Source organism: Myxine glutinosa, chromosome 1 (assembly GCF_964187855.1).
Source record: "Myxine glutinosa chromosome 1, kmMyxGlut1.1, whole genome shotgun sequence".
In the NCBI taxonomy this organism is placed as follows: domain Eukaryota; kingdom Metazoa; phylum Chordata; class Myxini; order Myxiniformes; family Myxinidae; genus Myxine; species Myxine glutinosa.
In genome coordinates, this window is record NC_136261.1 from 448115841 (window position 1) to 448143369 (window position 27529).

At 50.4% G+C, this 27529-nt stretch overlaps 1 protein-coding gene across 1 annotated transcript in view; it reads right to left on the minus strand.

The window, feature by feature from the left end:
* Window positions 1-19978, minus strand: part of LOC137418719 (inter-alpha-trypsin inhibitor heavy chain H3) — a 124929-nt gene extending 104951 nt beyond the window's left edge. Inside the window, exons 1-4 of the mRNA XM_068104832.2 lie at window positions 19774-19978; window positions 18047-18073; window positions 15155-15327; window positions 13334-13438 (exon numbers count right to left, since the gene is read on the minus strand). Coding sequence (XP_067960933.2) covers window positions 13334-13438; window positions 15155-15327; window positions 18047-18073; window positions 19774-19884 — 416 coding nt within the window. The 5' untranslated portion in view covers window positions 19885-19978. The remainder of the gene's footprint in view (window positions 1-13333; window positions 13439-15154; window positions 15328-18046; window positions 18074-19773) is intronic.
* Window positions 19979-27529: the final 7551 nt, after the last annotated feature.

Here is a 27529-nt window from a genome sequence, read left to right on the forward strand (position 1 = left end):
AAGGTTTGATGGTGATTGGGTGAGCCACAATAAGGTGTTATTTGAGGAGGGGGAAGAGCGAGGCAGAAGGTTGGGGGAGATGGAGGTGAGAGTTTGAAGGGGGAAGAAGCGGGGAGGACGCTTTGAGGAGGGGGAGTGAGCGGGGGGAAATTGAGAAGCAATGAGGGTGGGGAGATTTGAAGGGGAGGGGTGAGGGGGGAGTTTGGGAGGGAAGGGACAAGGGGAGGGATTTGAAAGGGATGGGATATGGGGGAGATTTGGAGGGGAGGGGTGAGGCAGGAGTCTAGGCGGGGAGGGGCGAGGGGGCGTCTTGGCGGGGAGGGGTGAGGGAGTAGTTTAGGAGGGAGGGGGCAAGGGGGGAGATTTGAAAGGGATGGGTGATGGGGAAGATTTGGAGGGGAGGGGTGATGGGGAAGATTTGGAGGGGAGGGGTTATGGGGAAGATTTGGAGGGGAGGGGTGAGATTGGATTTTTGAAAGTGTACGATTTATGGGAAACGAACATTTATTGCAAAATGAGTTTCTTGTGACCTTCGAGTTAAAAATACGTTTAAGGACGCTGGATGGAGGATGGAGTGCAGGAGAGTTTAGGGAATGTAGAAAAAAGGCACTATAGGAGATGGATATTTTTTTTGGGATGAATTGATTTGGTGAGCAAGTGGAAAGCAGCCTTTTAAAGAAGAAGAAGAAAAAGGTGTTATAAAATATGACGGAATACATAACTTGAGGGGAAAGTGTAAACATTGAAGGTTAATGAGTGAAAACTATCTGGGGAAATGGGGGAGAAACACGTGGTCGAAGAACGAACGAACGAATAAGAATGAATAAACGAATGAGAACAGAGAAGGAAATGTTTTTTTTTTGTTTGTTTGTTTTTTTTTTGAGTTGAGATTTACACAAGGAAGTAGGCTATGGGTGAAAAGACTGGGAATACAGAGAACGAAAGTTATTGGATCACAAACGACGGACCACTGAGAGAAAAACAAAGCCTCAAGGTTGTACAGTGCACACTGTACAAGGCCTTGCTCGCGACACGGCAAACAGACGATCAATTTATGAAAGATAAACACCGAGAAACAACCAAAGTTGCACACAATAACTTCACACACCGAAAGATAAATACAGTTTCGACAAAATACAATTGTGAACAGACTTAACTTCGAAAAACGTGGAGACCGTGTGGAGCTTCGAAAATCCCTGCCGCCGTCTCCAAGATCTCGCGAGATCTCTCGCGAGACCTTTCACACACTTTTCATCGTACACTTTTCATCACACACTTTTCATCACACACTTTTCATCGTACACTTTTCATCGTACACTTTTCATCGTACACTTTTCATCACACACTTTTCATCATACACTTTTCATCACACACTTTTCATCATACACTTTTCATCATACACTTTTCATCACACACTTTTCATCACACACTTTTCATCGTACACTTTTCATCACACACTTTTCATCACACCCTTTTCATCGTACACTTTTCATCATACACTTTTCATCACACACTTTTCATCGTACACTTTTCATCGTAGACTTTTCATCATACACTTTTCATCACACACTTTTCATCATACACTTTTCATCATACACTTTTCATCACACACTTTTCATCATACACTTTTCATCGTACACTTTTCATCGTACACTTTTCATCACACACTTTTCATCGTACACCTTTCATCGTACACTTTTCATCGTACACTTTTCATCATACACTTTTCATCACACCCTTTTCATCGTACACTTTTCATCGTACACTTTTCATCGTACACTTTTCATCGTACACTTTTCATCGTACACTTTTCATCGTACACTTTTCATCGTACACTTTTCATCACACACTTTTCATCGTACACCTTTCATCACACACTTTTCATCGTACACTTTTCATCACACACTTTTCATCACACACTTTTCATCGTACACTTTTCATCGTACACTTTTCATCGTTCACTTTTCATCGTACACTTTTCATCGTACACTTTTCATCACACACTTTTCATCACACACTTTTCATCACACACTTTTCATCACACACTTTTCATCACACACTTTTCATCACACACTTTTCATCACACACTTTTCATCACACACTTTTCATCACACACTTTTCATCGTACACTTTTCATCACACACTTTTCATCACACGCTTTTCATCATACACTTTTCTTCGTGCACTTTTCATCATACACTTTTCATCACACACTTTTCATCATACACTTTTCATCATACACTTTTCATCACACACTTTTCATCACACACTTTTCATCGTACACATTTCATCACACACTTTTCATCACTCACTTTTCATCGTACACTTTTCATCACACACTTTTCTTCATGCACTTTTCATCATACCCTTTTCATCACACACTTTTCATCGCACACTTTTCATCACACACTTTTCTTTGTGCACTTTTCATCACACACTTTTCATCGTACACTTTTCATCACACACTTTTCTTCGTGCACTTTTCATCATACCCTTTTCATCACACACTTTTCATCACACACTTTTCATCATACACTTTTCATCACACACTTTTCATCATACCCTTTTCATCACACACTTTTCATCACACACTTTTCATCACACACTTTTCATCATGCACTTTTCATCGTGCACTTTTAATCATACCCTTTTCATCACGCCCTTTTCATCACACACTTTTCATCATACACTTTTCATCACACACTTTTCATCACACACTTTTCATCATACACTTTTCATCACACACTTTTCATCACACACTTTTCATCACACACTTTTCATCATACACTTTTCATCATACACTTTTCATCACACTTTTCCTCACACACTTTTCATCATGCACTTTTCTTCGTGCACTTTTCATCACACACTTTTCATCACACACTTTTCATCATACACTTTTCATCACACACTTTTCATCATACATTTTTCATCACACACTTTTCATCATACCCTTTTCATCACACACTTTTCATCACACACTTTTCATCATACCCTTTTCATCACACACTTTTCAGCTATGCGTCATGGGCTAGCTGTAAAAAATAATTGAAATTTAAGGTCCTTAGCACAGTTTGTTCTTTGTGTAGTTTTTTTTATAAGGGGGATTATAATATAGATTATTAGGGATTATTATATTATTAGCCCAAACACCTCTCGTTAATGGCCCACAGGACCGCCCGCCGTGAAATGACAAAACAAGTGTGCGAGCTCTGAGAAATAAGTAAACTTGGAGATTTCGTTGAGACCGCAATCTGGTCGACCACCCTCGGGCTATACAAGTATGTATGTAAGTTTGTAAGTTTGTAAGTTTGTAAGTATGTAAGTGTGTATATAAGTATGTAAGTATGTATGTAAGTATAAGTATGTAAGTATGTAAGTATGTAAGTATGTAAGTATGTAAGTATGTATAAGTATGTAAGTATGTAGGTATGTAAGTATGTAGGTATGCAAGTAAGTATGTAAATATGGTAGCATATAAGTATGTAAGTATGTAAGTATGTATGTAAGTATGTAAGAATGTATGTATGTATGTATGTAAGTATGTAAGTATGTATGTGTAATTAAATTGTTCCTAAGTTGAACCCAGGTGTGATGCTCTCGCTAACCACTGAGAGGCGTCTATAAGAACTCGGACGACTGCTGCTCCGGCACACTCCTGTGACATTTAATCTAAGACATGTAGACTCGGATGGTGCGTATACGTAGATAATCTAGGCTTGCTTGCATTGATTGATATTACTGAATTTTCTTTATGATTCCATGATCCTGATATATTGCACGATTGTATTTCTACAGGATATTGCCAGAGATCGAATTGTCATTAAACCTACCTACAGGACAATGTCGTGGAACTGATTGATTTCCACTACAATTAATGACAATTCATCTCGCTGTCCAATCGAGAACAAGAGGCGAACGTGAGCGACATGGCGGGACACCGGATGATTCAAGTGCCGCAATTTGCAGCTGACGCGCAAGCAGTGGATTCGGGCTCGGAGCTGACGCATTGGCTGAAAACCTTGGATAATCAATTTAAGGCCCAGGAAACCGCTGTCTCTGATGAAACGAAATTAGAGGTGCTCCAGACAAAGGTGCATCATAACGTTTACCGGGTGATCGAACAGTGTGACGTTCGATGCCGCAGTGACAGAGCTAAAACGAATTTACATCAAGAAACGGAGTGCGGTTTATTCCCGGCACCTGCTCACAATACGGAAATAATGGCCTACGGAGACCCAGGATCAGTTCGCTCAAGAGCTACGATGTCTGCTTGCCGATAGTGCTCCGGTGGTACGTACACATGAGCAAGTACAAGATGATCGTGTACGCGATTCTTTCGTCTCCGGACTTAGCTCCTCAACCGTCAGACAAAGACTTCTTGAAGCTGAAGATTTGACGCTCGCTGAAGCATTACGGCTAGCTCACGCCTACACCCAGGCTAGGGAACAATCTGATGCGTATGAACACTCATACGTCACAGCGGGGACGTCTCGACAAGCTCGACCGGAGAGAGCTACCGCCGAGGACGCGGATGCAGACACGGCATCTCTGCTGGAGTCCCCGGCCGCTCCCGAGGAAGCTGCGGGACCCAAGCCCGGACATAACGCTACGTGTTACTTCTGCGGAAATCGACAACATCCCAGGTCGATTTGCCCTGCTGGTGATGCTATTTGTCATTTGTGCACAACTAAAGGGCATTTTGCAAAGGTTTGCCAAAAGGCTGCGCGGGGCAAACGAACACACTCGACAATGAATGTGCTTATCGCCGAGCCAGTGGGCCGAGCAAAGAACGGGGCGCCTCACCCGACTTTGATGAGAATCGCACCTCCTCGTGGGCCCCCGGCTGCGCACTCGACCTTGGTGGGATTCATCGCGCCGTCAAAACAAGTGGCGCAAACACGACAGAACGTGGAGCGATCGTCCTTGGCCGGCATCCCAATGTCTCATGTTGGCTCTGAAACTCCGCGTGTGACACGAGCGCCATCCGAAGGCTGCTCGTACAAACTACAAGCTCCTGCTTCGACATAGCCAGCTGGCTATGAAACTTCACGCGTGACACGAGCGCCATCCGGAGGCTGCCCGTCCAAACTACAAGTTACGGCGGCATGGAAAACTCTAGCTGGCATGGGATCCACACACGAGGTGCGACCGACTCGCCTGGATGGCTCGTTACCTGCAGGACCACCTGGCCTGGCCCAGGCTATTATCCCACTTATGATCTAAGGAATTTTTGCTCGGGCTTTAATCAATACAGGGTCTACTGATAGTTATGTTGATTATCGACTGGTGCAAAAACATGGCTGGCCGATCCTTGGGACAAGACGTCGGATCTTTATGGCCTCCCAAGGGCTTAGGCTCAGCACAAAAGGGGAATGTCGATTGAAGCTAGTGATTAAGGGACGAATATTCCCAGATGTGCATCTCATGGTCTTACCAGCATTATGTGCCGATGTTTTGCTAGGACATGATTTTCTTAAGCGACATGGACGGTTGGAAATGGAATTTGGTGGCACTGATACGCTCGCTGTGTGCGCTCTTGCAGGGATGGAAATTGAGCCACTGTCGCTGTTCCCCAATATGACCATGGACTGCACACCTGTAGCGGTAAAATCGCGACGCTACTCATGAGCTGACGCGCAATTCATTGTGGAGGAAACGGCCCAGCTCTTAAAGGAAGGTATGATAGAACCTAGTCGGTCGCCGTGGCGGGCCCAGATCCTGGTGTTACACAGTGAAGCGCATCGCAAACGCATGGTAATCGACTATTCGCAGACGATTAATCGATTTACACAGCTGGACGCCTACCCCCTTCCGGGGATGGACTCCCTGGTTTGACAGGTGGCCCAGTACTCGGTCTACAGCACTCTCGATCTGTGTAGTGCATATCACCAAATCCGCATCTCCGAGGCCGACCGTATCTATACCGCGTTTGAATCAGGTCAAAGGTTATACCAGTTCACCCGGCTACTTTTTGGGGTCACGAACAGGGTCGTGTGTTTTCAGAGGGCTATGGACGACCTCATCGCTAAGGAGCACTTGACCGACGTATTTGTATATCTGGACAATCTTACGGTTTGCGGGCATGACCAGGAACATCATGATGCAAATCTGAAGCGCTTCCTCGAGGTCGCGCAGAGGTATCGCTTAACTATCAATGAGGCTAAATGTCGTTACTCCGCGCATACGATAGACCTTCTGGGGTACACCGTGACCCATGGTTCTGTTGCTCCGGATAAGGAGCGTCTGCGACCCTTGCTCGACATGGCACCGCCCTGCGATCGTGCTTTGCTGAAGCGGGCTCTCGGGCTGTTCGCCCATTATTCCAAGTAGGTGCAAAATTTCTCCGCAAAACTCCGCCCGCTTGTGGACTGCAAAGCGTTCCTAATGAGCCTTGAAGCCAAGGCTGCCTTTCATGGCCTTAAGTCCGACATCGCTGGGGCCACTGTGGTGATGATTGACGATAATAAATATTTCGTTTTGGAAAGTGATGCCTCGGATCATGCGATAGCAGCAACACTCTCCCAAGGGGGGCGCCTTGTGGCTTTCTTTTCGTGAAATCTCACCTCCGCTGAGCGGAGACATTCGTCTGTCGAAAAGGAAGCGTATGCGATCGTCGAGTCAATTAGGCGATGGCGTCCCTATTTGCTCGGACAACAACATACAACAACATGCATTTTAAAGTAAAGTTGCAACAACATGCAACAACATACAACAACATGCATTGTTTGTGAAGTAAATGTTAGCTCTTTCACGAGCCTCGATTCAGTATACAAAAAAAAAGAAAAAAAAAAAGGCCATTTTCCCTGCTAAAGCAGGGGTTAGCCTTGCGGTCCCCATGACAATCTTCTCCATTTTGCCCTATTTTCTGCATCTCTCCTTGTTAACCCCCTTGCCCGCATTTCTTCTTCCACCATCTTTAGCCAAGTCTTTCTCGGTCTTCCCCGTCTTCTACTTCCTTCTACATTCATTTCCATCACTCTTCTCAACCAGTCACTTTCATCCTTCCTCAACACATGACCAAACCATCTCAACCTGTTCCTCTTCACAGCATAAATCACAGGCTCTATTCCCATCATCTTTCGCAATTCATCATTTGTCTTCCTCTCTCTCAACGATACTCCGCACATCCGTCGAACCATTCGCATTTCCACCCTTTCCAACCTTCGTTGCTGCTCTACGTTCATTACCCATGTCTCGCTCCCATAAATCATAACACTTCTCACACATGCAGCATACACCTTTCCCTTCAGCTTCAACGACACTCCCCTCATCATCAGCACACAGCACATCAGCATGCACTCCCACCTTCACTCAATTCCTGAAACTTCTTCCATGCACATCTCACTCGAGCAACCGTTGCCGAGTCTGATCCACCTTCTCCATTCAGCATGTCTCCGAGGTAGCAAAATGTTTTCACACCTTCCAGCTTCACACCGTCTCCAAGATCCAACTCAACATTTCCTCCATCTGCAGCTCCCTCTGTGCACACCTTACATTTGAATGTAGCTGCCACACTGGTTAATGACCCTCTCAGACCACTACATTTTTGATGAACCCACTCAGCGCACATTGTACACTGAATGGAGTTCACTCCGACACCCTTCCTACACACAGCACAGGGCCACTTCCCAGTTCTTTCCACCTCACCACATGCTTTACCACTTGCCATCACCTTCGTCTTTCCGATATTCACCTTCAGACCTTTTGTCTCCATACATTCCTTCCATGTGTTCATCTTTTCCTTCAGTCCATCCATACTTTCCGCAATCAACACCAGATCATCTGCATACAACAACTCCCATGGTAAACCCTCCTTTACGTTCTGAGCCAGCACCTCCATCACAGCTACAAATAGTAGTGGACTTAGTACCGACCCCTGATGCACTCCCACCTTCACCTCAAACTCACCACTGTTCCCGTCCTTCGTCCTTACAGCTGTGCGCGCTCTTTTGTACATTGCCATCACTACTCTGATCAACCATTCCTCCACTCCTAACTTCCTCAATGCCCATGTCAATACTTTGCGTGGAACCCGATCGAATGCTTTCTCCAGATCAACAAACCCAAGAAACAACTTCTTCCTCTTCTCCATGTACTTCTGCAACTGCCTCACAATGAAAAGCACGTCTGTCGTTCCTCTTCCTGGCATAAATCCAAACTGCATTTCGTCGATCTTCACTTTCTTCCTTATCCTCCTCTCCAACACCCTTTCCAATAACTTCATTCCATGCTCCAATAACTTTATCGCTCGGTACGAGCCACACTCCAGAGGGTCACCTTTCCCCTTGTATAGAGGGACGAGGGTACTCAGTTCCCAATCCACTGGAATGCGGCCTTCTTTCACCACCAGATTACAGATCTCTGTCATTCTCTTCACACCCCAACTTCCTGCTGCCTTCAACATATCTCCCACAACTCCCGTCGGCCCTCCCGCTTTTCTACCCTTCATTGCTTTTATCGCTTCCTCAACTTCCTTCTCAGTTATCTTCTCTGCCGGTCCTAAAACTGGGTTACTCTCTATGTTGCCATGCCATTCATTCTCTGTATTCAATAGCATTTCCATATATCTTTTCCATATTCCTTTAATTCCATCTGGGTCGACAACGATTTGTCCCACTTCATCCTTCAAGCAGCTCACCCCCATCACCTCACACCTCTCTTTCGCTATCTGCTTTGCAATCCTGAATACCGCTCTCTGACCCTCTTCCGAATCCAAGCGTTCTCCGAACATTTTCCTACATGCCTCCTGCGCCTTTGCTACCTCTTTCTTTGCAGCCTTCCTGGCTGCCTTATAACTTTCATGCTCTGCTGTTTCTGCTCCCGTACCCTTTGCCTTCTGCCACTCCTTGAACTTCTTCCTCTTCTCGTCAATCCTCTTTCCAACTTCATCATCCCACCACCATGTTTCCGAGTGCCTCAGTGGTCCTTTTGTCCATCCACATACCTCACCAACGGCTCCCAACAGACTAGCTTTCATTGACATCCAACCACTTTCAAGCTCAACCACATCTTCCATATTTGCTCGGACGATGCTTCAAAATCATCATGGACCAACAGAGCGTTGCGTTTATGTACGACACTCTGCATGCTCAACGCATTAAGAATGAGAAAATCACTCGCTGGCGTATCGAACTCGCCGATTTCTGCTACACCATCAAATATCGCCCGGGGAGGGATAACCTGGTTGCTGACGCTTTATTGCGGCCGGCAACGTGTGCGGTTGCCGACGCTTGGTCGGCAACGTGTGCGGGCCTCACATCTTTGGAGGGTCTGCGCGCTTTGCACGACACTCTGTGTCATCCTGGGGTGGCGCGTTTCGCTCATTTTGTGCGTTGTCGTAATCTGCCATACTCGGTTGAGGACGTTCGCCAGGTCTGTCGTGACTGTGCTGTATGTGCAGAACTCAAACCGTGTTTTTACAACCCACCCATGGGGACACTGGTCAGGGCTACTAGACCGTGGGAGCGATTGGCGATGGATTTCAAAGGGCTGCTGCCGGTGTCGGGTAACTCTCGTTATCTGCTCACTATCGTTGATGAGTACTCACGATTCTCTTTCGCTTTCACTTGTGCAGATATGATGGCCGCCACAGTTATACAGTGTCTGCAGAACTTGTTTTCTATGTTTGTGAATCCGGCCTACGTGCATACTGATCGAGGTGCGGTGTTCCTGTCCCAGGAAGCGAGGAGCTTCTTACTTCAGCATAATGTCGCTTCTAGCTATACCACCCCGTATAGACCACAGGCGAATGGGCAGCTTGAATGCTTCAATGGGATTATATGGAGGGCCGTCACGCTAAGTCTTAGGTCCCTCGGCCAGGGCCTAGATAAATGGGCTTGGTCGTTACCTGCGGCGCTGAACTCAAACAGGACTTTACTATGTACGGCCACCAACCAGACTCCACACGAACGGATGTTTCATCACCCGAGGAGCTTGGGGGGTATTCGATCTTTACCTAGTTGGCTCGCTGAGCCCGGGCCGGCCTACCTCAAACGTGTGGTTCGCACGAGTAAGTATGATCCACTAGTGGATAAGGTGCAGGTACTCCAGGCTAATCCCGAGCATGCTCGCGTGTTGCTGGCTGATGGATGCGAGTCCACTGTCTCCGTATGTAATCTGGCCCCTTGCGGGGCCATCGACCCTTGCGGGGACATCGACGAACCAATTTACGAGTCTATGGACTCTTCCGTGGCTCTGCCTATGGAGCATCTGCTGTCCCTCCCATTGCAAAATACCCCTCTGCCTGTAGGCACTGTGGTGCCCCCTCCGTCGCCTGCCTCAGGCGGCTACTCTGATGCGGGGGACTCCGGGCTTGGGGAGCTAGTACCCGGTAGTTTCCGGACCCGTGCTGGCAGGGAAATCCGGGCTTGGGGAGCTAGTACCCGGTAGTTTCCAGACCCGTGCTGGCAGGGAAATCCACCGCCCTGATCGCTACGGATGGACCGACTGACATGGACAGATATCGCTACTCTACTAATGCTACTGCATGCTTGATTCCTGCCTAGCAGAAGTGCAGATCTAATGGCGGGGAGAATGTAATGAAATTGTTCCGAAGTTGCACCCAGGTGTGATGCGCTCGCTAACCACTGAGAGGCGTCTATAAGAACTCGGACGACTGCTGCTCCGGCACACTCCTGTGACATTTAATCTAAGACTTGTAGACTCAGATGGTGCGTATATGTAGATAATCTAGGCTTGCTTGCATTGATTGATATTACTGAACTTTCTTTATGATTCCATGATCCTGATATATTGCATGATTGTATTTCTACAGGATATTGCCAGAGATCGAATTGTCATTAAACCTACCTACAGGACAATGTCGTGGAACTGATTGATTTCCACTACAGTATGTATGTACAATACCGGTTAAAAGTTTTGGAACACCTCAATTTTTCCAGTTTTTATTGAAATTTACGCAGTTTTACGTCTCGATGTACTCTGAAATTAAGCATAGAACAAATAAAACAATTGGAGATAAAAAATAAATCATAGAATCATTTTGTTTAACAAAATTTAATTTAAATTTTTGACTCAGCAAAGTAGCCACCTTTTGCAGATATAACGGCCGAACAGACTCGTGGCATTCTTTCTACAATGGAAATCAAATATTGTTCGGGAAGTTCTTCCCAACACTGTTGCTGAAGTTCCCACAAATGTGTTGTACTTGTAGGTTGCTTTGCTTTCACCCTTCTGTCCAGTTCATCCCAAACCAGCTCGATGGGGTTTAAGTCTGGAGACTGTGCTGGCCATTCCATGATTTGAAGCCTACCGTCTTGTTCTTTTCCTCGAAGGTAGTTTTGACATAGCCTGGAGGTGTGTTTAGGGTCATTATCTTGCTGTAGGATGAACCCCTGACAAACTAGGCGTATACCAGAGGGTATTGCAAGGCACTGCAAAATGCTGTGGTAGCCCTTTTGGTTCAGGGTGCCAGTCACTCTGTGCAAGTCGCCGACTCTGGATCCAGCAAAAGAGCCCCAGACCATCACGCTTCCTCCTCCATGTTTGACAGTTGGTGTCACACACTGAGGAACCATCCTTTCGCCTACTCGACGGCATACATAAGCCCTGCGTGATGAACCTAAGATTTCAAATTTTGATTCATCGGTCCATAAGACCTTCTTCCAGTCTTCAGTAGCCCACTGGCGGTGCTTCATGGCCCAGGCAAGCCTCTTTTTCTTATTTCGCCATCTTAGCAATGGCTTTCTTACTGCCACTCGACCTGTCAAACCTGCAGCTCGAAGTCTTCTCTTCACAGTTGAAACTGAGACTTGCTTACTTCGACCAGTGTCAAGGTATGTAATTATGTATTGTTATGAACTTGGTAGGGTAAAATGTAGAGCAGAGTAGATCTGAGTAGGTAACATGCTTCGAGATGTCGTGATAAGGAACACTTCCTGTAATAAATCCATGTTTAGGCGTTTTGTCGGTTAAGGTGTATAATTGTGACTCTACCAGGAGATTCGTGTGTTAGTTAGTGTAGGGGTTAATCAGTAAAGCCCTTGTATGTCTCACCGAGTAGTCAAACCTTTGTCCATTATGGCACTGCAGACCACATAAACATTAGTTAGGACCTTTAGTACAACACTAAATGACGCCTTCCCCCCCCCCCCCCCCGACATGACTTAGGAAGAAATCAGGCTGAAACACCGCCACAATTGGCCGCCACCATTTACACCTCCGAGAGGCCGATCCGCCTCGCATAGCACGTGCTATGAGCGAGGAGCAGGAGTGGGGAGAGTTGGAGTGATGCAGAGGGCGTGACCTGGACGAGCCGGCGTCGTAGGAGGCTCTGATTGGCAGAGCAGTGCGCCAATGTGACGTCATCGGCCGGAGATATTAGTGAGGGTCGGACGCCATTTTCGGCAGTTCAGATGAGATCAGAGCCCCGACCTGAGTTGGTTTCCCGGTGCGAGTGAGTCGAGTTCAGTTAAGAGTTCGTGTGCACCCGAGTCGAGTTCAGTACGAGTTGAGTGAGCAGTGCAGAAGAGTTGGTTCGAAGGAGTTCGAGTTGAGAGAGGCAGTCTGGAGAGTTGGATCCTGAATGGAGATCCTGAGTTGAGTTGAGTTGAGAGTGAGCACCGGACGCCTTTGCAAGCAGTTGGATTCCTGGCAGCACAGTTCAGAGACCCTGACCCGAGTTGGGCTGAGGTGCAGCTTGGGTGGAGCTCGCTGTCCTGCTGTGGGACCTCGTGGTGCTTCGGAGCTTGGAGCGGGACCTCGGGTGCGGTGGCGAGGGCATTGGCTCTGGCCTAGCGGGGCGTGTGAGGCGGACGGAGGATTCGTCCACGCCGGGAAGAAGACGACGAGACAGATAAGCCCGAGCTCCGCGTACATTGTGAACAAAAGACGTGTTTATTTTCGTATTCATATTCCCCCGTTTTGTATTTGTGGGCTGGTGTGCGGGATCCCGATTAGGATATCTATTACCGGCGCGTGCTTTTCCTGTCTTGTTCTTCCCAATAAACCCTTATATTATTTTTCTTGTATATAATACCTGAACGCAGTTTCCTGTTTGGTTTTCATAGATAAGGCTGCGGGGCTCTTGCCGTTTCCCTCCATTCCGTGCGCTTAGATTTTGGAATCCGCTATTGAGCTTCCGCCTCGGGAGTTAAAGCCTCGTAATCGGCAATCTGCAACTCTGATGTTAATTGGAGTTGCGCGACAGTATGTATTGTATGTAAGTAGGTATGTAAGTTTGTAAGTGCATAAGTATGTAAGTATGTATGTATTGTATGTATGTATGGGGGATGAGGAATTGTAAGAGTGGAGGTGGGCTTACATAAAGAAATGCATCAAAGTAATGTAGTAAAAAAACAAATAAAATCACCGAATGAGACCAGCCGACTGGCCCTGAGACTTGGCCTTTTCATACTGAACCTTGGCGACCTTTTTCTGCTTGACAACACCGATGTACAGATCATCGTCGATCACCCTAACAAAGAGAGGAAAATACAAATGAGTTCAACAGCAAAAATCAGTTCGAAGTTAAGAAAAAAGTGTGATTAAATCAAACGTGTGGTTTGGAAATAACATTCGTCGTTCCCTTTGGTTAAGCCGACTCGGATGATAGAATTGCCACAGGTAAAGTGGAAACACATCCAGGATGAGCTGTTTGGCAGTGTCGAGGCTCATGGAAGAGGAGGGTTCTTGGGTAAGTGGCAATTATCTTCCACGAGAGCAACTACATGGTATTTATAGAATACTTACCCTGCGCAGTGCGCAGTCAACTTGGTGTGAGCCAACTCTTCTCTTTTTGAACGTTTCTTTTTTTTCTGATCCAATATGGCTGCCAGACCACGTGAGCGATGACATCATAAATTTATATTCTCTAAATAATTGTTGCAGAGATCATGCTGAATAAATTTCAAACTGATCAGACTAAGCATTGTCCTCGTCGAATTATGACGTCATAATTATGGCAACAATGACGTCATCGTTAACAACACCTATTCCCCATATGGAGTTATTTACAATGAGCCACGTTTCAATTTTTTAAATGCTGACATGGCACACACTTTACTTTACTGAAATGCAGACACAAATGTTATATTTTCGTCAAAAATCGTCGGAATTTCGCCAAATCTGTTTTGGTCGTGTGTTAATATACCTCAGCGATTGACAAATCTGAAATCAGAATTTTATTTGAGGTGAAAATGACCCCGTGAGGTCGCTCCGTACTTTGCCTGCTCGTCACGCGCAGAGTTATAATTAATTCCATGCCCACTCTAGAATACTCTTCTTCTTCACGCAATAACAACTTCCATCTTACAGAGCGTACATACAATCATCTTGAAAATTTGCAAACTTGTTACACTTCATTACCTCTACGATAATATAAAGTTTCACGTCGATTAATGAAGCGGTTCAAGGGTTATAAATTTATAAATATTTTCGTTTAATTATTTATATCTGCCAAACCACCTCACCTATCGCAAATTCCAAAAGGTGATTTTAGTAGAGACTGATATGCTGAACACATCTGTGATGTGTCCCCTCGATAGAATCAAAAATGAGGGAGGAGCTAGGTTTTAAATGTTTATGCTTTAAAACGACGAAACTCTGAAACCATGTGACGCATGAAGTTCATGCTCACTGACTTGGGTATGCGATGGGTATGCGATTCTGTGTGCAAAGTTTGGCCTCGATCTGTTCAGGCGTTTTGGAGAAAATTGGATTTTAGTGGTTTTTCAGGCTTTTCACTCAAAACAATACGGCGACCGAACCACGTGACCTACGACGTCATTATAATTTTATTTCTGCATCAATTTATACCGAGAATATGCTCAAGAAATTTCATCCTGATCGGATAAAGTTTTTTACTTGTCGAATTATGACGTCGTAACGGCGGCACCTATGACGTCATCATTCACATATGTTATTCCGCATGGAGAGTTCTTTGCAATGAGACCTGTCTCAATTATTTCTGCCCAGCGGTTTTTGAGATATAGAGGTGCAAAGTGTTTTTGGGTTTTCCAAGATGGCGCCCGTACCACGTGACTTGTGACGTCATAATATTCACAAGAATATTCTGCAGGAGGAGGCCCTCCTATGGTGAAGATTTCATGTCAATTGGATGATTTCACGACGGCCTTGTAGGCCTTGATTGTGCGGTTACTGGACACAGGATCCGGACTCAGACGTGACTCACATGGTGAAGTTGGATATAAAAGCGTGAGGAGGAAGCTGCAGCTCAAACTTCACTTCTCTGGCATCGGGGTTTTTGTTCTTCAGGCGACTCGTGGTGACGGTGTTAGCGAAGCGTGACGTAATAGTTGAAACGATGCGCACGCTGTACATGTCGATTCCATCCTTGGAGATGTCCTTCGGGCACAAATGGGAGCAAAGGGAAAAGTGAATGGAAGAATTGGCACAAGACGGTTGTTTCAAAAAACAACAACATTTCAATCTGTCTAGAGGAGTGGAGAGAGAGTTAAAGTTGGGGTGTGGAGGAGGAGAGTGGTGAAGTTGTGGAGTGGTGGAGTGGTGGGAGGAGTGGAGTGGTGGAGTGGTGGGAGCAGTGGATGGAGCGGGGAGGAGGAGAGTGGTGGAGTGGTGGAGTGGTGGGAGAAGTGGAGTGGAGCACGGAGGAGGGGAGTGGTGGAGTGGTGGAGTAGTGGCGTGGTGGCGTGGTGGGAGGCGTGGATGGAGCAGGGAAAAGGAGAGTGGTGGAGTGGTGGATTGGTGGGAGAAGTGGAGTGGTGGAGTGGTGGAGTGGTGGGAGCAGTGGATGGAGCGGGGAGTAGGAGAGTGGTGGAGTGGTGAAGTGGTGGGAGAATTGGAGTGGTGGAGTGGTGGGAGCAGTGGATGGAGCGGGGAGTAGGAGAGTGGTGGAGTGGTGGGAGGAGTGGATGGAGCGGGGAGGAGGAGAGTGGTGGAGTGGTGGAGTAGTGGCGTGGTGGCGTGGTGGGAGGCGTGGATGGAGCAGGGAAAAGGAGAGTGGTGGAGTGGTGGAGTGGTGGGAGGAGTGGAGTGGAGCACGGAGGAGGGGAGTGGTGGAGTGGTGGAGTAGTGGCGTGGTGGCGTGGTGGGAGGCGTGGATGGAGCAGGGAAAAGGAGAGTGGTGGAGTGGTGGAGTGGTGGAGTGGTGGGAGCAGTGGATGGAGCGGGGAGTAGGAGAGTGGTGGGAGAAGTGGAGTGGTGGAGTGGTGGGAGCAGTGGATGGAGCAGGGAGTAGGAGAGTGGTGGGAGAAGTGGAGTGGTGGAGTGGTGGGAGCAGTGGATGGAGCGTGGAGTAGGAGAGTGGTGGGAGAAGTGGAGTGGTGGAGTGGTGGGAGGAGTGGATGGAGCGGGGAGGAGGAGAGTGGTGGAGTGGTGGAGTAGTGGCGTGGTGGCGTGGTGGGAGGAGTGGATGGAGCAGGGAAAAGGAGAGTGGTGGAGTGGTGGAGTGGTGGGAGAAGTGGAGTGGTGGGGTGGTGGAGTGGTGGGAGCAGTGGATGGAGCGGGGAGTAGGAGAGTGGTGGAGTGGTGAAGTGGTGGAGTGGTGAAGTGGTGGGAGCAGTGGATGGAGCGGGGAGTAGGAGAGTGGTGGGAGAAGTGGAGTGGTGGAGTGGTGGGAGCAGTGGATGGAGCGGGGAGTAGGAGAGTGGTGGAGTGGTGAAGTGGTGGGAGGGGAGTGGAGTGGGAGGGGAGAGGCTTTGCAGGAGTGGAATGGAGGTGGAGAGTGGAATGGAGAGGATAATAATGGAGTGGTCGAGTGGAGCAGAGGAGGAGGGAGAGTGGAGTAGAGGAATGGGTTTTTTTATTCCCATTGATCGTGTACATTAAAATATAAGAGATTATGACTTTACTTTCACATTAATTGCAAGGACATTACAAGATACGAGTTTTGAGTGTGTTCTCGCATTAACTAGAACTGCACTCGCAGAGCTCATGGTCTCACCTCGCACGTTCAGTCTGAACAAAAATACTATTGTTTATGGAACATGCTGCTATTATGGCCCATATACCCGTATCACCCCTATTATGTCACATCATTTCCTGGCATGGGTTATGGATGTCATAAAAAAAATTATTCCCTCATATCTGGTCGTCGATCATATATATTATGTAGTTTCAGATTTTTCTGATAAATATGTCAATGTATTTCAATGTCAATTATGGCTGAAATACCACTTCACCAATGAGGTCATCGTTATCACCCTGTATACCCCCTGGGGAGGAGATGACATTTACCAAGTTTAAATTTTTTTATTTGAGCAGTTTCAGAGAAAATTATGTCCAATTTTCTTCCTTTAATCCAATATGGCTGCCATACCATGTGACCTATAACATCAGAGTTAGCAATAAAATATTCTCCAAGGAAAGTCCCTCCTATGTTTTAAGTTTTGCACTCAACGGACAAGCGGTTGCAGAGAAAAACATTTTAAAAGTGAAAATATGGGGACGTGGACACTCAGGACAGACCGGCAGAAAGACAGAGACGGACAGGGGCATTGCAATAACAACCTTGCATCCCCTACAGGGCAAGTCTAATGACAAGGACATTAGAACATACAAGTGTTCGTGGAAATAGTTTTTTTTTTCTTTTTTTTGTATACAAGATCGAGGCTCATGTAAGAGCGAACATTGATCACACACACAAAAAACGAACACATAAAACATATAATAAAGGGAGCGGGAGACAAGATGGGGAGAGAGGGGGAAGCACACAAGTACAACAGGAGAGAACGAGGACATCGGGAGATCTGTGGGAGGGAGAGGGCTTGGGGGGAGGTGGCGTGTGAGGGAGGGAGGGGGGGAGGTATAAAACACGTGGACACTGCGAGGACTTCCAGGAAAGAAGTTGGTATTTAAAAAAAGTGGATCTGGGTGAAATAACGGGGGTAGAAAAGATCAAGGTTTTGGATGGGGGAAGATAAGAGATGGTGGTGTGAAGGTGTGCAGGTGTGAAGCGGGCAGCTCGAGATGGTAAGGCAGGGGTGCGAGGAGGGCTTGATGTTTTCAATGTGTGATGTTTTAAAGTTAAAAATTGTTGTTCTGTTGGAGTTCTGGTCTCCTCGAGGGGGTTCAAGGTCCAATGACCTCCGTTGGTGCTTTGTACCTGTTGATGGCCTTCAGCCTCCCGACGCTGGAAAACAAGGACAACGTGGGTCAATATGTAATCAAAGTTTGCCAAGTCTGATAAGTTGAGCTTCCGTCAGCAGAAATTTGAAACAAACATTGTGCAGTTTATCAGCAATAAGCAGGGGCGAGCTGTGTAAATCCAACATGGGGTTGGGAGAGAGGGTGGGAGAGGGAGAGGAGGAAGAGAAAGAGGGGGAAGAGAAAGAGGAGGAAAGAGAAAGAAGTGGAAAGAGAGGGAGAGGTAGAGAGAGGGAGAGGTAGAGAGAGGGAAGGAGAGAGAGGGAGAGGTAGAGGAAAGAGGGTGAATTAGAGGGGGGGAAAGAGAGAGAGGAGGGGAAAGAGAGAGAGGAGGGGAAAGAGGAAGAGGGGGGAAAGAGAGAGAGGAGGGGGGGAAAGAGAGAGAGGAGGGGGGGGGAAAGAGAGAGGAGGGGGGGAAGAGAGAGGTGGGGAAAGAGAGAGAGAGAGGGTGGGGGGAAGAGAGAGAGAGGAGGGGAAAGAGAGAGGAGGGGAAAGAGAGAGAGGGGGAGAAAGAGAGAGAGGAGGAGGAAAGAGAGCGAGGGGGGAAAGAGAGAGAGGGGGGAATGAGAGAGAGGAGTGGAACAGAGATAGGGGAGGAAAGAGAGAGAGGAGGGGGGGAAGAGAGAGAGGGGGGAAAGTTTTGAGGGGGAAGAGAGAGAGGGGGGGGAAGAGAGAGGGGGGGGAAGAGAGAGGGGGGGAAGAGAGAGGTGGGGAAAGAGAGAGAGAGGGTGGGGGGAAGAGAGAGAGAGAAGAGGGGAAAGAGAGAGGGAAAGAGAGAGAGGGGAGAAAGAAAGAGAGGGGAGGGAAAGAGGGAGAGATGGGGGGAAAGAGAGGGGGGGAAGAGAGAGAGGGGGGAAAGTTTGAGGGGGAAAGAGAGAGAGGGGGAGAAAGAGAGAGAGGGGAGAAAGAGAGAGAGGGGGGAAAGAGAGAGAGGGGGGAATGAGAGAGAGGGGGAGAAAGAGAGAGAGGGGAGGGAAAGAGGGAGAGATGGGGGAAGGAGAGAGGGGGGGAAGAGAGAGAGGGGGAAATAGAGAGAGGGGGGAAAAGAGAGAGTGGGGGGAAAGAGAGAGAGGGGGGAGGGAAAGAGAAAGAGGGGAAAGAGAAAGAGGGGGAAAGAGAGAGAGGGAGAGGGGGGGGGGGGGGAAGAGAGAGGAGGGAGAGGGGGGGGGGGGGGGGGGAAAGAGAGAAAGAGAGAGTGCAAGAGTGCAGGCCCTCACCTCTCTCCCCTCTACGTTCCACCTCCCGTTCTCCTCCACCTCCCCCTCTGTCCCTCTGCCCCCTCCCCCCTCTGCATACTAACTCCTCTCCCCCTCTGCATGACACCTCACCTTCTCCTCCTCCTCCTCCCCTTATCTTGCTCTGCATTCCCCCCCCCCCCCCCCACCTCCCCTCCACCCCTCTCCCCCTCTGCATGACACCTCAACTTCTCCTCCTCCCCCTATCCCCTCTGCACCCCCCACCTTGCCTCCCCCCTCTCCTCCTCCGCATGACATCTCACCTTGGCCTCCCCCACCCACTTTCTCCCTCTGCATGCCCCTCTGCCTCCTTTTCCCCTCTGCATGCCCTCCGCACCCCTCTTCCTCCCTTCCCCCTCTCTCATTGGGGGAAATTTGTTTGAAAATGATCGGTAAAAGTGAAAACAAAGTTGGATCGAAATCGATAAAAAGAACTTTCATCTCCACTCACAGATCTCGGAGAAGCATCGTTGAGTGGAGAAATAACCAATGCGGCCTGGTACACCGGAGCCAGCACCGCCAACAACGTTACCAGTGACAACAACATTTCGGAAGAGCACATCTCAAGCCTTCACCACGATCATTTCAACTCCCTCAATACCCACATTCGCATTCGTCCCGCCCACATTCGCTCACCCCCACCCCTTCACCGTTATACCACGCCCCTCCCCCGTTATACCACGCCCCTTCCCCGTTATACCACGCCCCTTCCCCGTTAAACCATGCCCCTTCCCCGTTATACCACGCCTCTTCCCCGTTATACCACGCCCCTTCCCCGTTATACCACGCCCCTTCCCCGTTATACCACGCCCCTTCCCCGTTATACCACGCCCCTTTCCCGTTATACCACGCCCCTTTCCGTTATACCACGCCCAATGTCGTTCCGTTGAGCTGCAGAATTGGGGAAAACATCCGTTTGGAAACGTGTTTTATATTAAAACACGACAACAGTCATATAGTCGGGAGGCAAAACCAGAAAATCACTTAAAAAAAAAATCATATCATATTAGAAGCTGGCATCCACCATGGATAGTTAGGCCATGGGGTGGTGCTTTGGACCAGGGTGGATGCCACCCCACATTTTTCCGAAAAGAGTCTTCAATTAACCCTTTTCCCAAAAAACACAATTTGGAAAATAGTCCAAAATGTGGGGTGGAGGTTTACATGATTGGTCATTACTAATTAACCAATAGTCACAAAGAAGCAAATGACCACTTGTCTTGTAGCTACAAACATAATAGCTATAAGTTCATAGTAACAAATTTTCAATCAGTTGATTATTATGGGCACCAGGGTCCAAAATGTCATGTGACCCTAAAAACCCCTAAATTTAGGGTACTGCTTAGTTTGAACCCCCAGAATAAACATTAACATTCAATATAGATCTTTAAAACAAATATTGGTTTAAAGTAGACATATGTGGGCCGTTTTTGAAAAAAGTCATATTACTCAGTCTTAAAAGGGGTATGAATTAAAGAGGGTCAAAGTTGGGCCTTTTTTCCCAAAAATCGAAAAAATCAGAATTTCGGGTTTGTCAACTTCATGTTCAGCAAGGATCACATGGATACCACAGTTCATAATTAGTTTGCATATTTGGGCCCTAAGAGATGAGGATGTATTAGTGGATACAATTATTGGAATCTTATTGGAGTATTGGAATTATTGGAGTTTTCAGAATTATTGGAATCTCCCGCGATGAAGCTATCTCTGAGGGCCTTTCACTCACTCACCGCAGGCAGGTAGGTGGTCTTTCTGTCTTCTACCGACTCCTCTCCGGCCTTGCACCCCCAGCTCTCTCTGTGCTCTGTCCCCCAAATATTCCTACAGGTCGCACAAGATCTGCCAGCAACCCTCTGATGGTTAAACTGCCGAAATCTCGGCTCTCCGCTCACCTTCACTCTTTCATTCCTCTTTTCTCCCGCCTCTGGAACAAACTCCCTCACTCCCTTCAATCCCACTCCTCCCTCCAGGTCTTTAAAACAGCTGTTCACCACCATCTCTTATCTTCCCCCATCCAAAACCTTGATCTTTTCTACCCCCGCTAATTCACCCCAGATCCACCTTGTTTGAAATTCCAACTTCTTTCCTGGAAGTCCTGGCAGTGTCCATATGTTTTATACCTCTCCCACTGCCCCCTTCCCACGCCCCCCCCCCAAGCCCTCACCCTCTCTCAGATCTCTCGATGTCTCCATGTCTCTCGGTCCCTGCTCTCAAATGTTGTGTTTGTGTCCTTCCCCCTCTCTCCCCATCTTGTCTACCGCTCCCTATGTTATGTTTTATGTGTCGGTTTGTCTTTCTGTGTGATTAATGTTCGCTCTTTCACGAGCCTCGATCTTGTATACAAAAAAAAAAAAAAAAAAAAAAAAAAATACAAGGGGTCTGGGGGGAAAAGGGAGGAATTTGGACCCCTTTAATCCTAAATTACTTAATTTTAGTCAAATACATTGATAGGATCTGACAAGTACAAACATGTATTGTGAAATTAGTGCATTATGTCAACACGGAATAATTAACTATGATTAAAATGATTGGATAGTATAATTGAAGGGTCCAAAATTGACCCTTTGACGTCGAACATTGGCCAGCAGCACACTACAGTACCTGTACAGTACCTGTACTTTAGTTTAGCGGTCAAAGGTTAGGCATTTGTAGGTACTGGTCGCCATGAGTGTGCAAGAAGTACGACTACATGAATAACTAGTCGCTGTCCTCATCCACATGGTTGTTTGCGTTGTGACACACTCCCACCATATTACCATTGGCCATATATCGGGACAGCTCAGATTTGGCAATACTAGTATCAACCCTCTGACGAATGCAGTGCCCAGCTTCATGAACAAGCTGAATAACCTGTTTGCTTCTCGTTAAGTGGTGGAGTATTATACCCAAGCCAATGTGTTTGGGAGTTAATTTTCGCCCTGTTGACTGAGCATCGACCTTGTCTTGTGCTACGTTAAGGATTCTATCATGATTATCACACTCCTCATTTTCACCTAGAATCATGCTCAAAAGGAGGAACAGTGAGTGTGGCACAACATCTACAGTGTGGTCTTTGTCAATTCCACTATATGTTGTATGTCCGAAACTGCAGAGCAGGGCTCTTGCTTGAGACGGACGAAGTGACGGGCAAGACACAAACTCGTCCGAGAAGATGTTTATTGTAAAAACCAACTCGGGAACTCTGAAAAACCCGTTTATCGGGCTGCATATATATCACAACCAGAAAGCACAACCGAAACCGAAAGCCACGCCTCTCAGGCGAGGCACGCTTTGGTGGTCACGTGACCGGCCACTCCGGCGCCGTGGTTTGCCCGCCGGTTACGTCACCGGCTGGAGCAAGGAGATTCTGTTGCTGGTCTCGCTTGGGGGACCCATGGGTCGCTACACACGCCCCCCCAGAATGGACTTGATCCAGGAAGGTCAACCTGAGGGGGGTCCGGATGACCCGACCGAAACGACCCCTGACCAGTCGCGGGGGGGGGGGGGGGGGGGGTCCGGTGTGGTGGCGGGTGGTCGGACGGGGGGTGCAGCGGACGGGGGGCGGCCGCGCCGTGGTGGGAGAGCCAGCCGTGGCGGCTGGCCGACGTCCATGTGGGCCGGCTTGAGGCGGTCCAGCGAAATCCGGTCCGCCCGGCCGCCGATGTCGACGATGAAGGACTTGTTGTCCCATCGTAGGACCCGCAAGGGTCCGTCGTATGTTGGCCGGAGCGGCCCCCGGTGCGCGTCGTGGTGCACGAAGACGTACTCCACCGTGCGGAGTGCTGGGGGGACGTAGGATTGGCGGTCGCCGTGGCGAGACGTGGGCACCGGGGCGAAACGTCGGGCGGCCTCCTGGAAGTCCGTGCGCTGGCGCGCGGCGGACCAGGGTCTGCTGGCGTCGGGAATGAACTCGCCCGGTACGCGGAGGGCCTGGCCGTACACCAGCTCGGCGGTGGATGCCTGGAGGTCCTCTTTGGGAGCCGTGCGGAGGCCCCAAAAGGACCCACGGGAGCCGGTCGGCCCAGCCGTCGTCCTGGAGGCCGGCCATGAGTGCGGCCTTCATGGAGCGGTGGAACCGCTCGCACAACCCGTTGGCCTGGGGGTGGTAGGCCGTGGTGCGGTGCAGGGTAACGCCCAACGTGCGGGCGACCGTGCCCCATAGTTCAGATGTGAACTGTGGGCCGCGGTCCGACGAGATGTCCGCTGGTGCGCCGAAACGCGCAACCCAGGTGGCGATGAACGCCTGGGCCACGTCGGTGGTGGTGGTGGAGGCGAGGGGCACGGCCTCCGGCCACCTGGTGGGCCTGTCCACCATGGTAAGCAGGTGGGTGAACCCCTGCGATGGGGGAAGGGGACCCACCAGGTCCACGTGGCCGTGGTCGAACCGTCGCTCGGGCACGGTGAAGGGAGCCAGCGGAGCCTGGGTATGACGGTGGACCTTGGCCTGCTGGCAGGGTGTGCAGGCGTTGGCCCAGTCGTGGACGTCCCGTTGCAGCCCATGCCAGACGAAACGTGCCGCCACCAGCCTCTGGGACACCTTCCGGCCCGGGTGAGAGAGGCCGTGGAGCGAAGCAAAAATGCGACGCCACCAGGTGACCGGCACAATGGGGCGAGGTCGTTGGGAGATGTCGCACAGCAGGACCGTGTCCGTGAAGGGGATGTCAGCCAAGCGGAGGCCCGTGTCCGCCACCCAGAGCACCTGCACCATGCCGTCGGTGGCCTGGTCCGTTGCCATCAGGGTGAAATCGACGCCGAGGTGGACGGTGTTGGCGCCGGCTCGAGAAAGGCAGTCGGCCACGGTGTTGTCCTTCCCGGCGACACGCCGGATGTCCGTGGTGTACTCCGACACGGCGGAGAGGTGGCGCTGCTGGCGGGCCGACCACGGCTCCGTGACCTTGGCCATGGCGAAAACCAACGGCTTGTGGTCGACAAAAGCCGTGAACGGGCGGCCCTCCAGGAGGTGGCGAAAATGGCGGACGGCCAGGTACAGCCCGAGGAGCTAGCGGTTGAAGGTACTGTACTTCAACTCGTTGGGCAGGAGTTGCCGGCTGAAGAACGCGAGCGGCTGCCAGGCCCCGTTTACCCATTGTTCATGGACCGTGCCCACGGCGTAGTCGGAGGCGTCCGTGGTGAGGGCGATGGGAGCCTGGGGTACCGGGTGGGCCAGCAGCGTGGCGTTGGCGAGGGCCCGTTTTGCGCCGGTAAAAGCAGTGTCCATGTCCGTGGACCAGACAACGTCGCGTTTCGCCGGCTGGCCACGGAGGGCGGCGTACAAGGGCCGCATGAGTTGCGCAGCTTGGGGCACGAAGCAGTGATAAAAGTTCACCATCCTGAGGAACTCCTGCAGCGCCTTGACGGAGCGGGGGCGCGGGAAAGCGGCGATGGCCTCGACTTTGGCCGGTAGCGGCACGGCGCCGGTCCGGGTGATGCGGTGGCCCAAAAAGTCGATCGTCGCCGCACCAAAGTGACATTTGGCCGGGTTGACGATCAATCCGTGCTCGCTGAGGCGGCCGAACAGCGTCCAGAGGTGGAGGAGGTGCTCGGCTCTGGACGTGCTGGCGACGAGGATGTCGTCCAGGAAGGTGTAGAGGAACGGCAAGTTGCGCAGCACGCCGTCCATCAGGCGCTGGAACGCCTGTGCCGCGTTTTTGAGGCCGGAGGACATCCGGAGGAATTCAAAGAGGCCGAAAGGTTTAATAACGGCTGTCTTCGGGATGTCGGCTGGGCGGACGGGCACCTGGTGGTACCCCCGAATCAGGTCCACTTTTGAAAAAATGGTCCGCCCCGCCAACCGGGCGGAAAAATCCTGGATGTGAGGGACGGGGTACCTGTCAGGGGTAGTGGCGTCGTTAAGGCGGCAGTAGTCGCTGCATGGCCGCCATCCGCCCCCCGGCTTTGGCACGATGTGCAGCGGCGAGGCCCATTCGCTGTCGGAGCGCCGCACGATGCCGAGGCGCTCCAGCGCGGTGAACTCCGCCTTGGCGACGGCGAGTTTGGCGGGATCGAGACGGCGAGCCCGGGCGTACACCGGCGGGCCCGTAGTGGGGATTTACGACGGACATCCGGCACGTTGCGGGCAAGGACAACGCTGTGGCCGATTGCCTCTCCCGGTCCGGCGCGAACGCCGTCCACCTGGGTGTGGACTTCGCCCGCATGGTGGCCGACCAGACCGCCGACCCTACGGTGCAAGCCCTCCGGACAGCGGACACAGGCCTGCGGTTGGCCGACGTCCCCTTCGAGGACACAGGCACGGTTCTCCTGTGCGATGTTTCCCTGGGCCAACCTCGCCCCATCGTGCCCACCGGATGGCAGCGGCACATTTTTGACGCCCTCCACGGCCTTTCTCACCCGGGCTGGAAAGCATCACAGAAGCTCGTGGCAGCAAAGTTCATCTGGCACGGGCTCCATAAGGACGTCCGCGACTGGGCCAATGCCTGTGTCGCCTGCCAGCGTGCAAAGGTACACCGGCACACCCAGGCCCCGTTGGCACCATTCGACGTGCCCGCGCGGCGCTTCGACCACGTCAATGTGGACCTGGTGGGACCCCTTCCCTCCTCGCGGGGCTTCACCCACCTCCTCATGATGGTGGACAGGACCACCAGGTGGCCGGAGGCCATCCCGCTGGCATCAACAACATCCGCCAACGTGGCGCAGGCCTTCATTGGCACTTGGATTGCCCATTTCGGCACGCCCTCGGACATGTCCTCCGACAGAGGCCCGCAATTCACCTCCGAGCTTTGGGGTGCGGTCGCCCAGGCCTTGGGGGTCAAGCTTCACCGCACCATGGCCTACCACCCACAAGCCAACGGCTTGTGCGAGCGGTTCTACCGCTCGATGAAGGCCGCTCTCAGAGCCAGCCTCCAGGACGACGGTTGGGCCGACAGGCTCCCGTGGGTCCAATTGGGCCTCCGAACGGCCCCTAAAGAGGACCTCCAGGCTTCCACCGCCGAGCTGGTCTACAGCCAGCCACTGCGCGTGCCGGGCGAATTCATCCCTGATGCCACCGGCCCCTGGTCCGCGGCTCGCCAACGCTCGGACCTCCAGGAGGCCGCCAGGAGATTTGCCCCCGTGCCCACGTCCCACCACGGCTGCCCCCAACCCCACGCTCCCCCAGCACTTCGCACTGCGGAGTACGTTTTTATCCGGCACGACGCACACCGGGGACCACTCCGGCCGCCGTACGATGGGCCTTTCCGGGTCCTGCAGAGGGACGACAAGTCATTCATCGTCGACATCGGTGGCAAGCCGGATGGCATCTCTGTGGACCGCCTCCAGCCGGCCCATTTGGACCTCGACCAACCTCCACGGTTGGCCCTTCCTCCACGACGGGGCCGTCCCCCGTCAACCAAGCCCCCCGCCCGACCATCCACCGCCACGCCGCCGACCACCCCCACACGAATCGCCAGGGGTCGTTTCGGCCGGGTCATCAGGACCCCCCTCAAACTGACTCTCCCGGTGCAGGTTAATTCTGGGGGGGGGGGGGGGGGGGGCGCATGTAGCGGTTACCCGGAAGCATGACACAATTACCGTGCACCGGCCGATGACACAACCGGCGAGCGGTCATGTGTCCGGACTCGCCCGGGCGTGTCCAGACTTGCCCTCTCGGGCGAACACTCGCCTTGCATACCACGCCCCGTCGAGAGGCGTGACTTACCTATTTTGCATACCACGCCCCACCTGAGAGGCGTGGCTTTTGTGTGTTCAGTTTGCGTTATAAATTGCCGCCCGTTCGAGGGGCGGATTCAGTGTGCTTTTGAGTTCTTTGGTTTTGAGCTAAATAAATGGCTCGGTGAAACTCCGTTCCTGTGTCGTCCATTTTGTCTGGCGTTATCGTGCGAGCACAGCTCCCACATTACCACCATCAAGTCCTTTGTACAGTTCTTGGACTACAGCGTTAAAGCAAGCTTGGTTGTTACTTGACAAATTGTCTGTACCGATTGCTGCTTGGGTTTTATTCCGATTCTGCATACACGAAGCATGGCACTGTAGATGATACTTAACCTCTGCAGCTACAAGGTCTGATGTGCCAGCCAAACGATACCTCGAAATACAGTCTAGTTTATAGTGTAGCAGCATAGCAAACCTGTTGTGCATTTTGTGATACAAGCACCAAATTTGGCACAAATGTACATTAATATGTTGCGAACATTGTGTGGTCAGCAATGAAGACGAGAGTCTGAATTACATGTATGCAAAAGACCTTGTGAACCAGTGAAGCAAATACACGG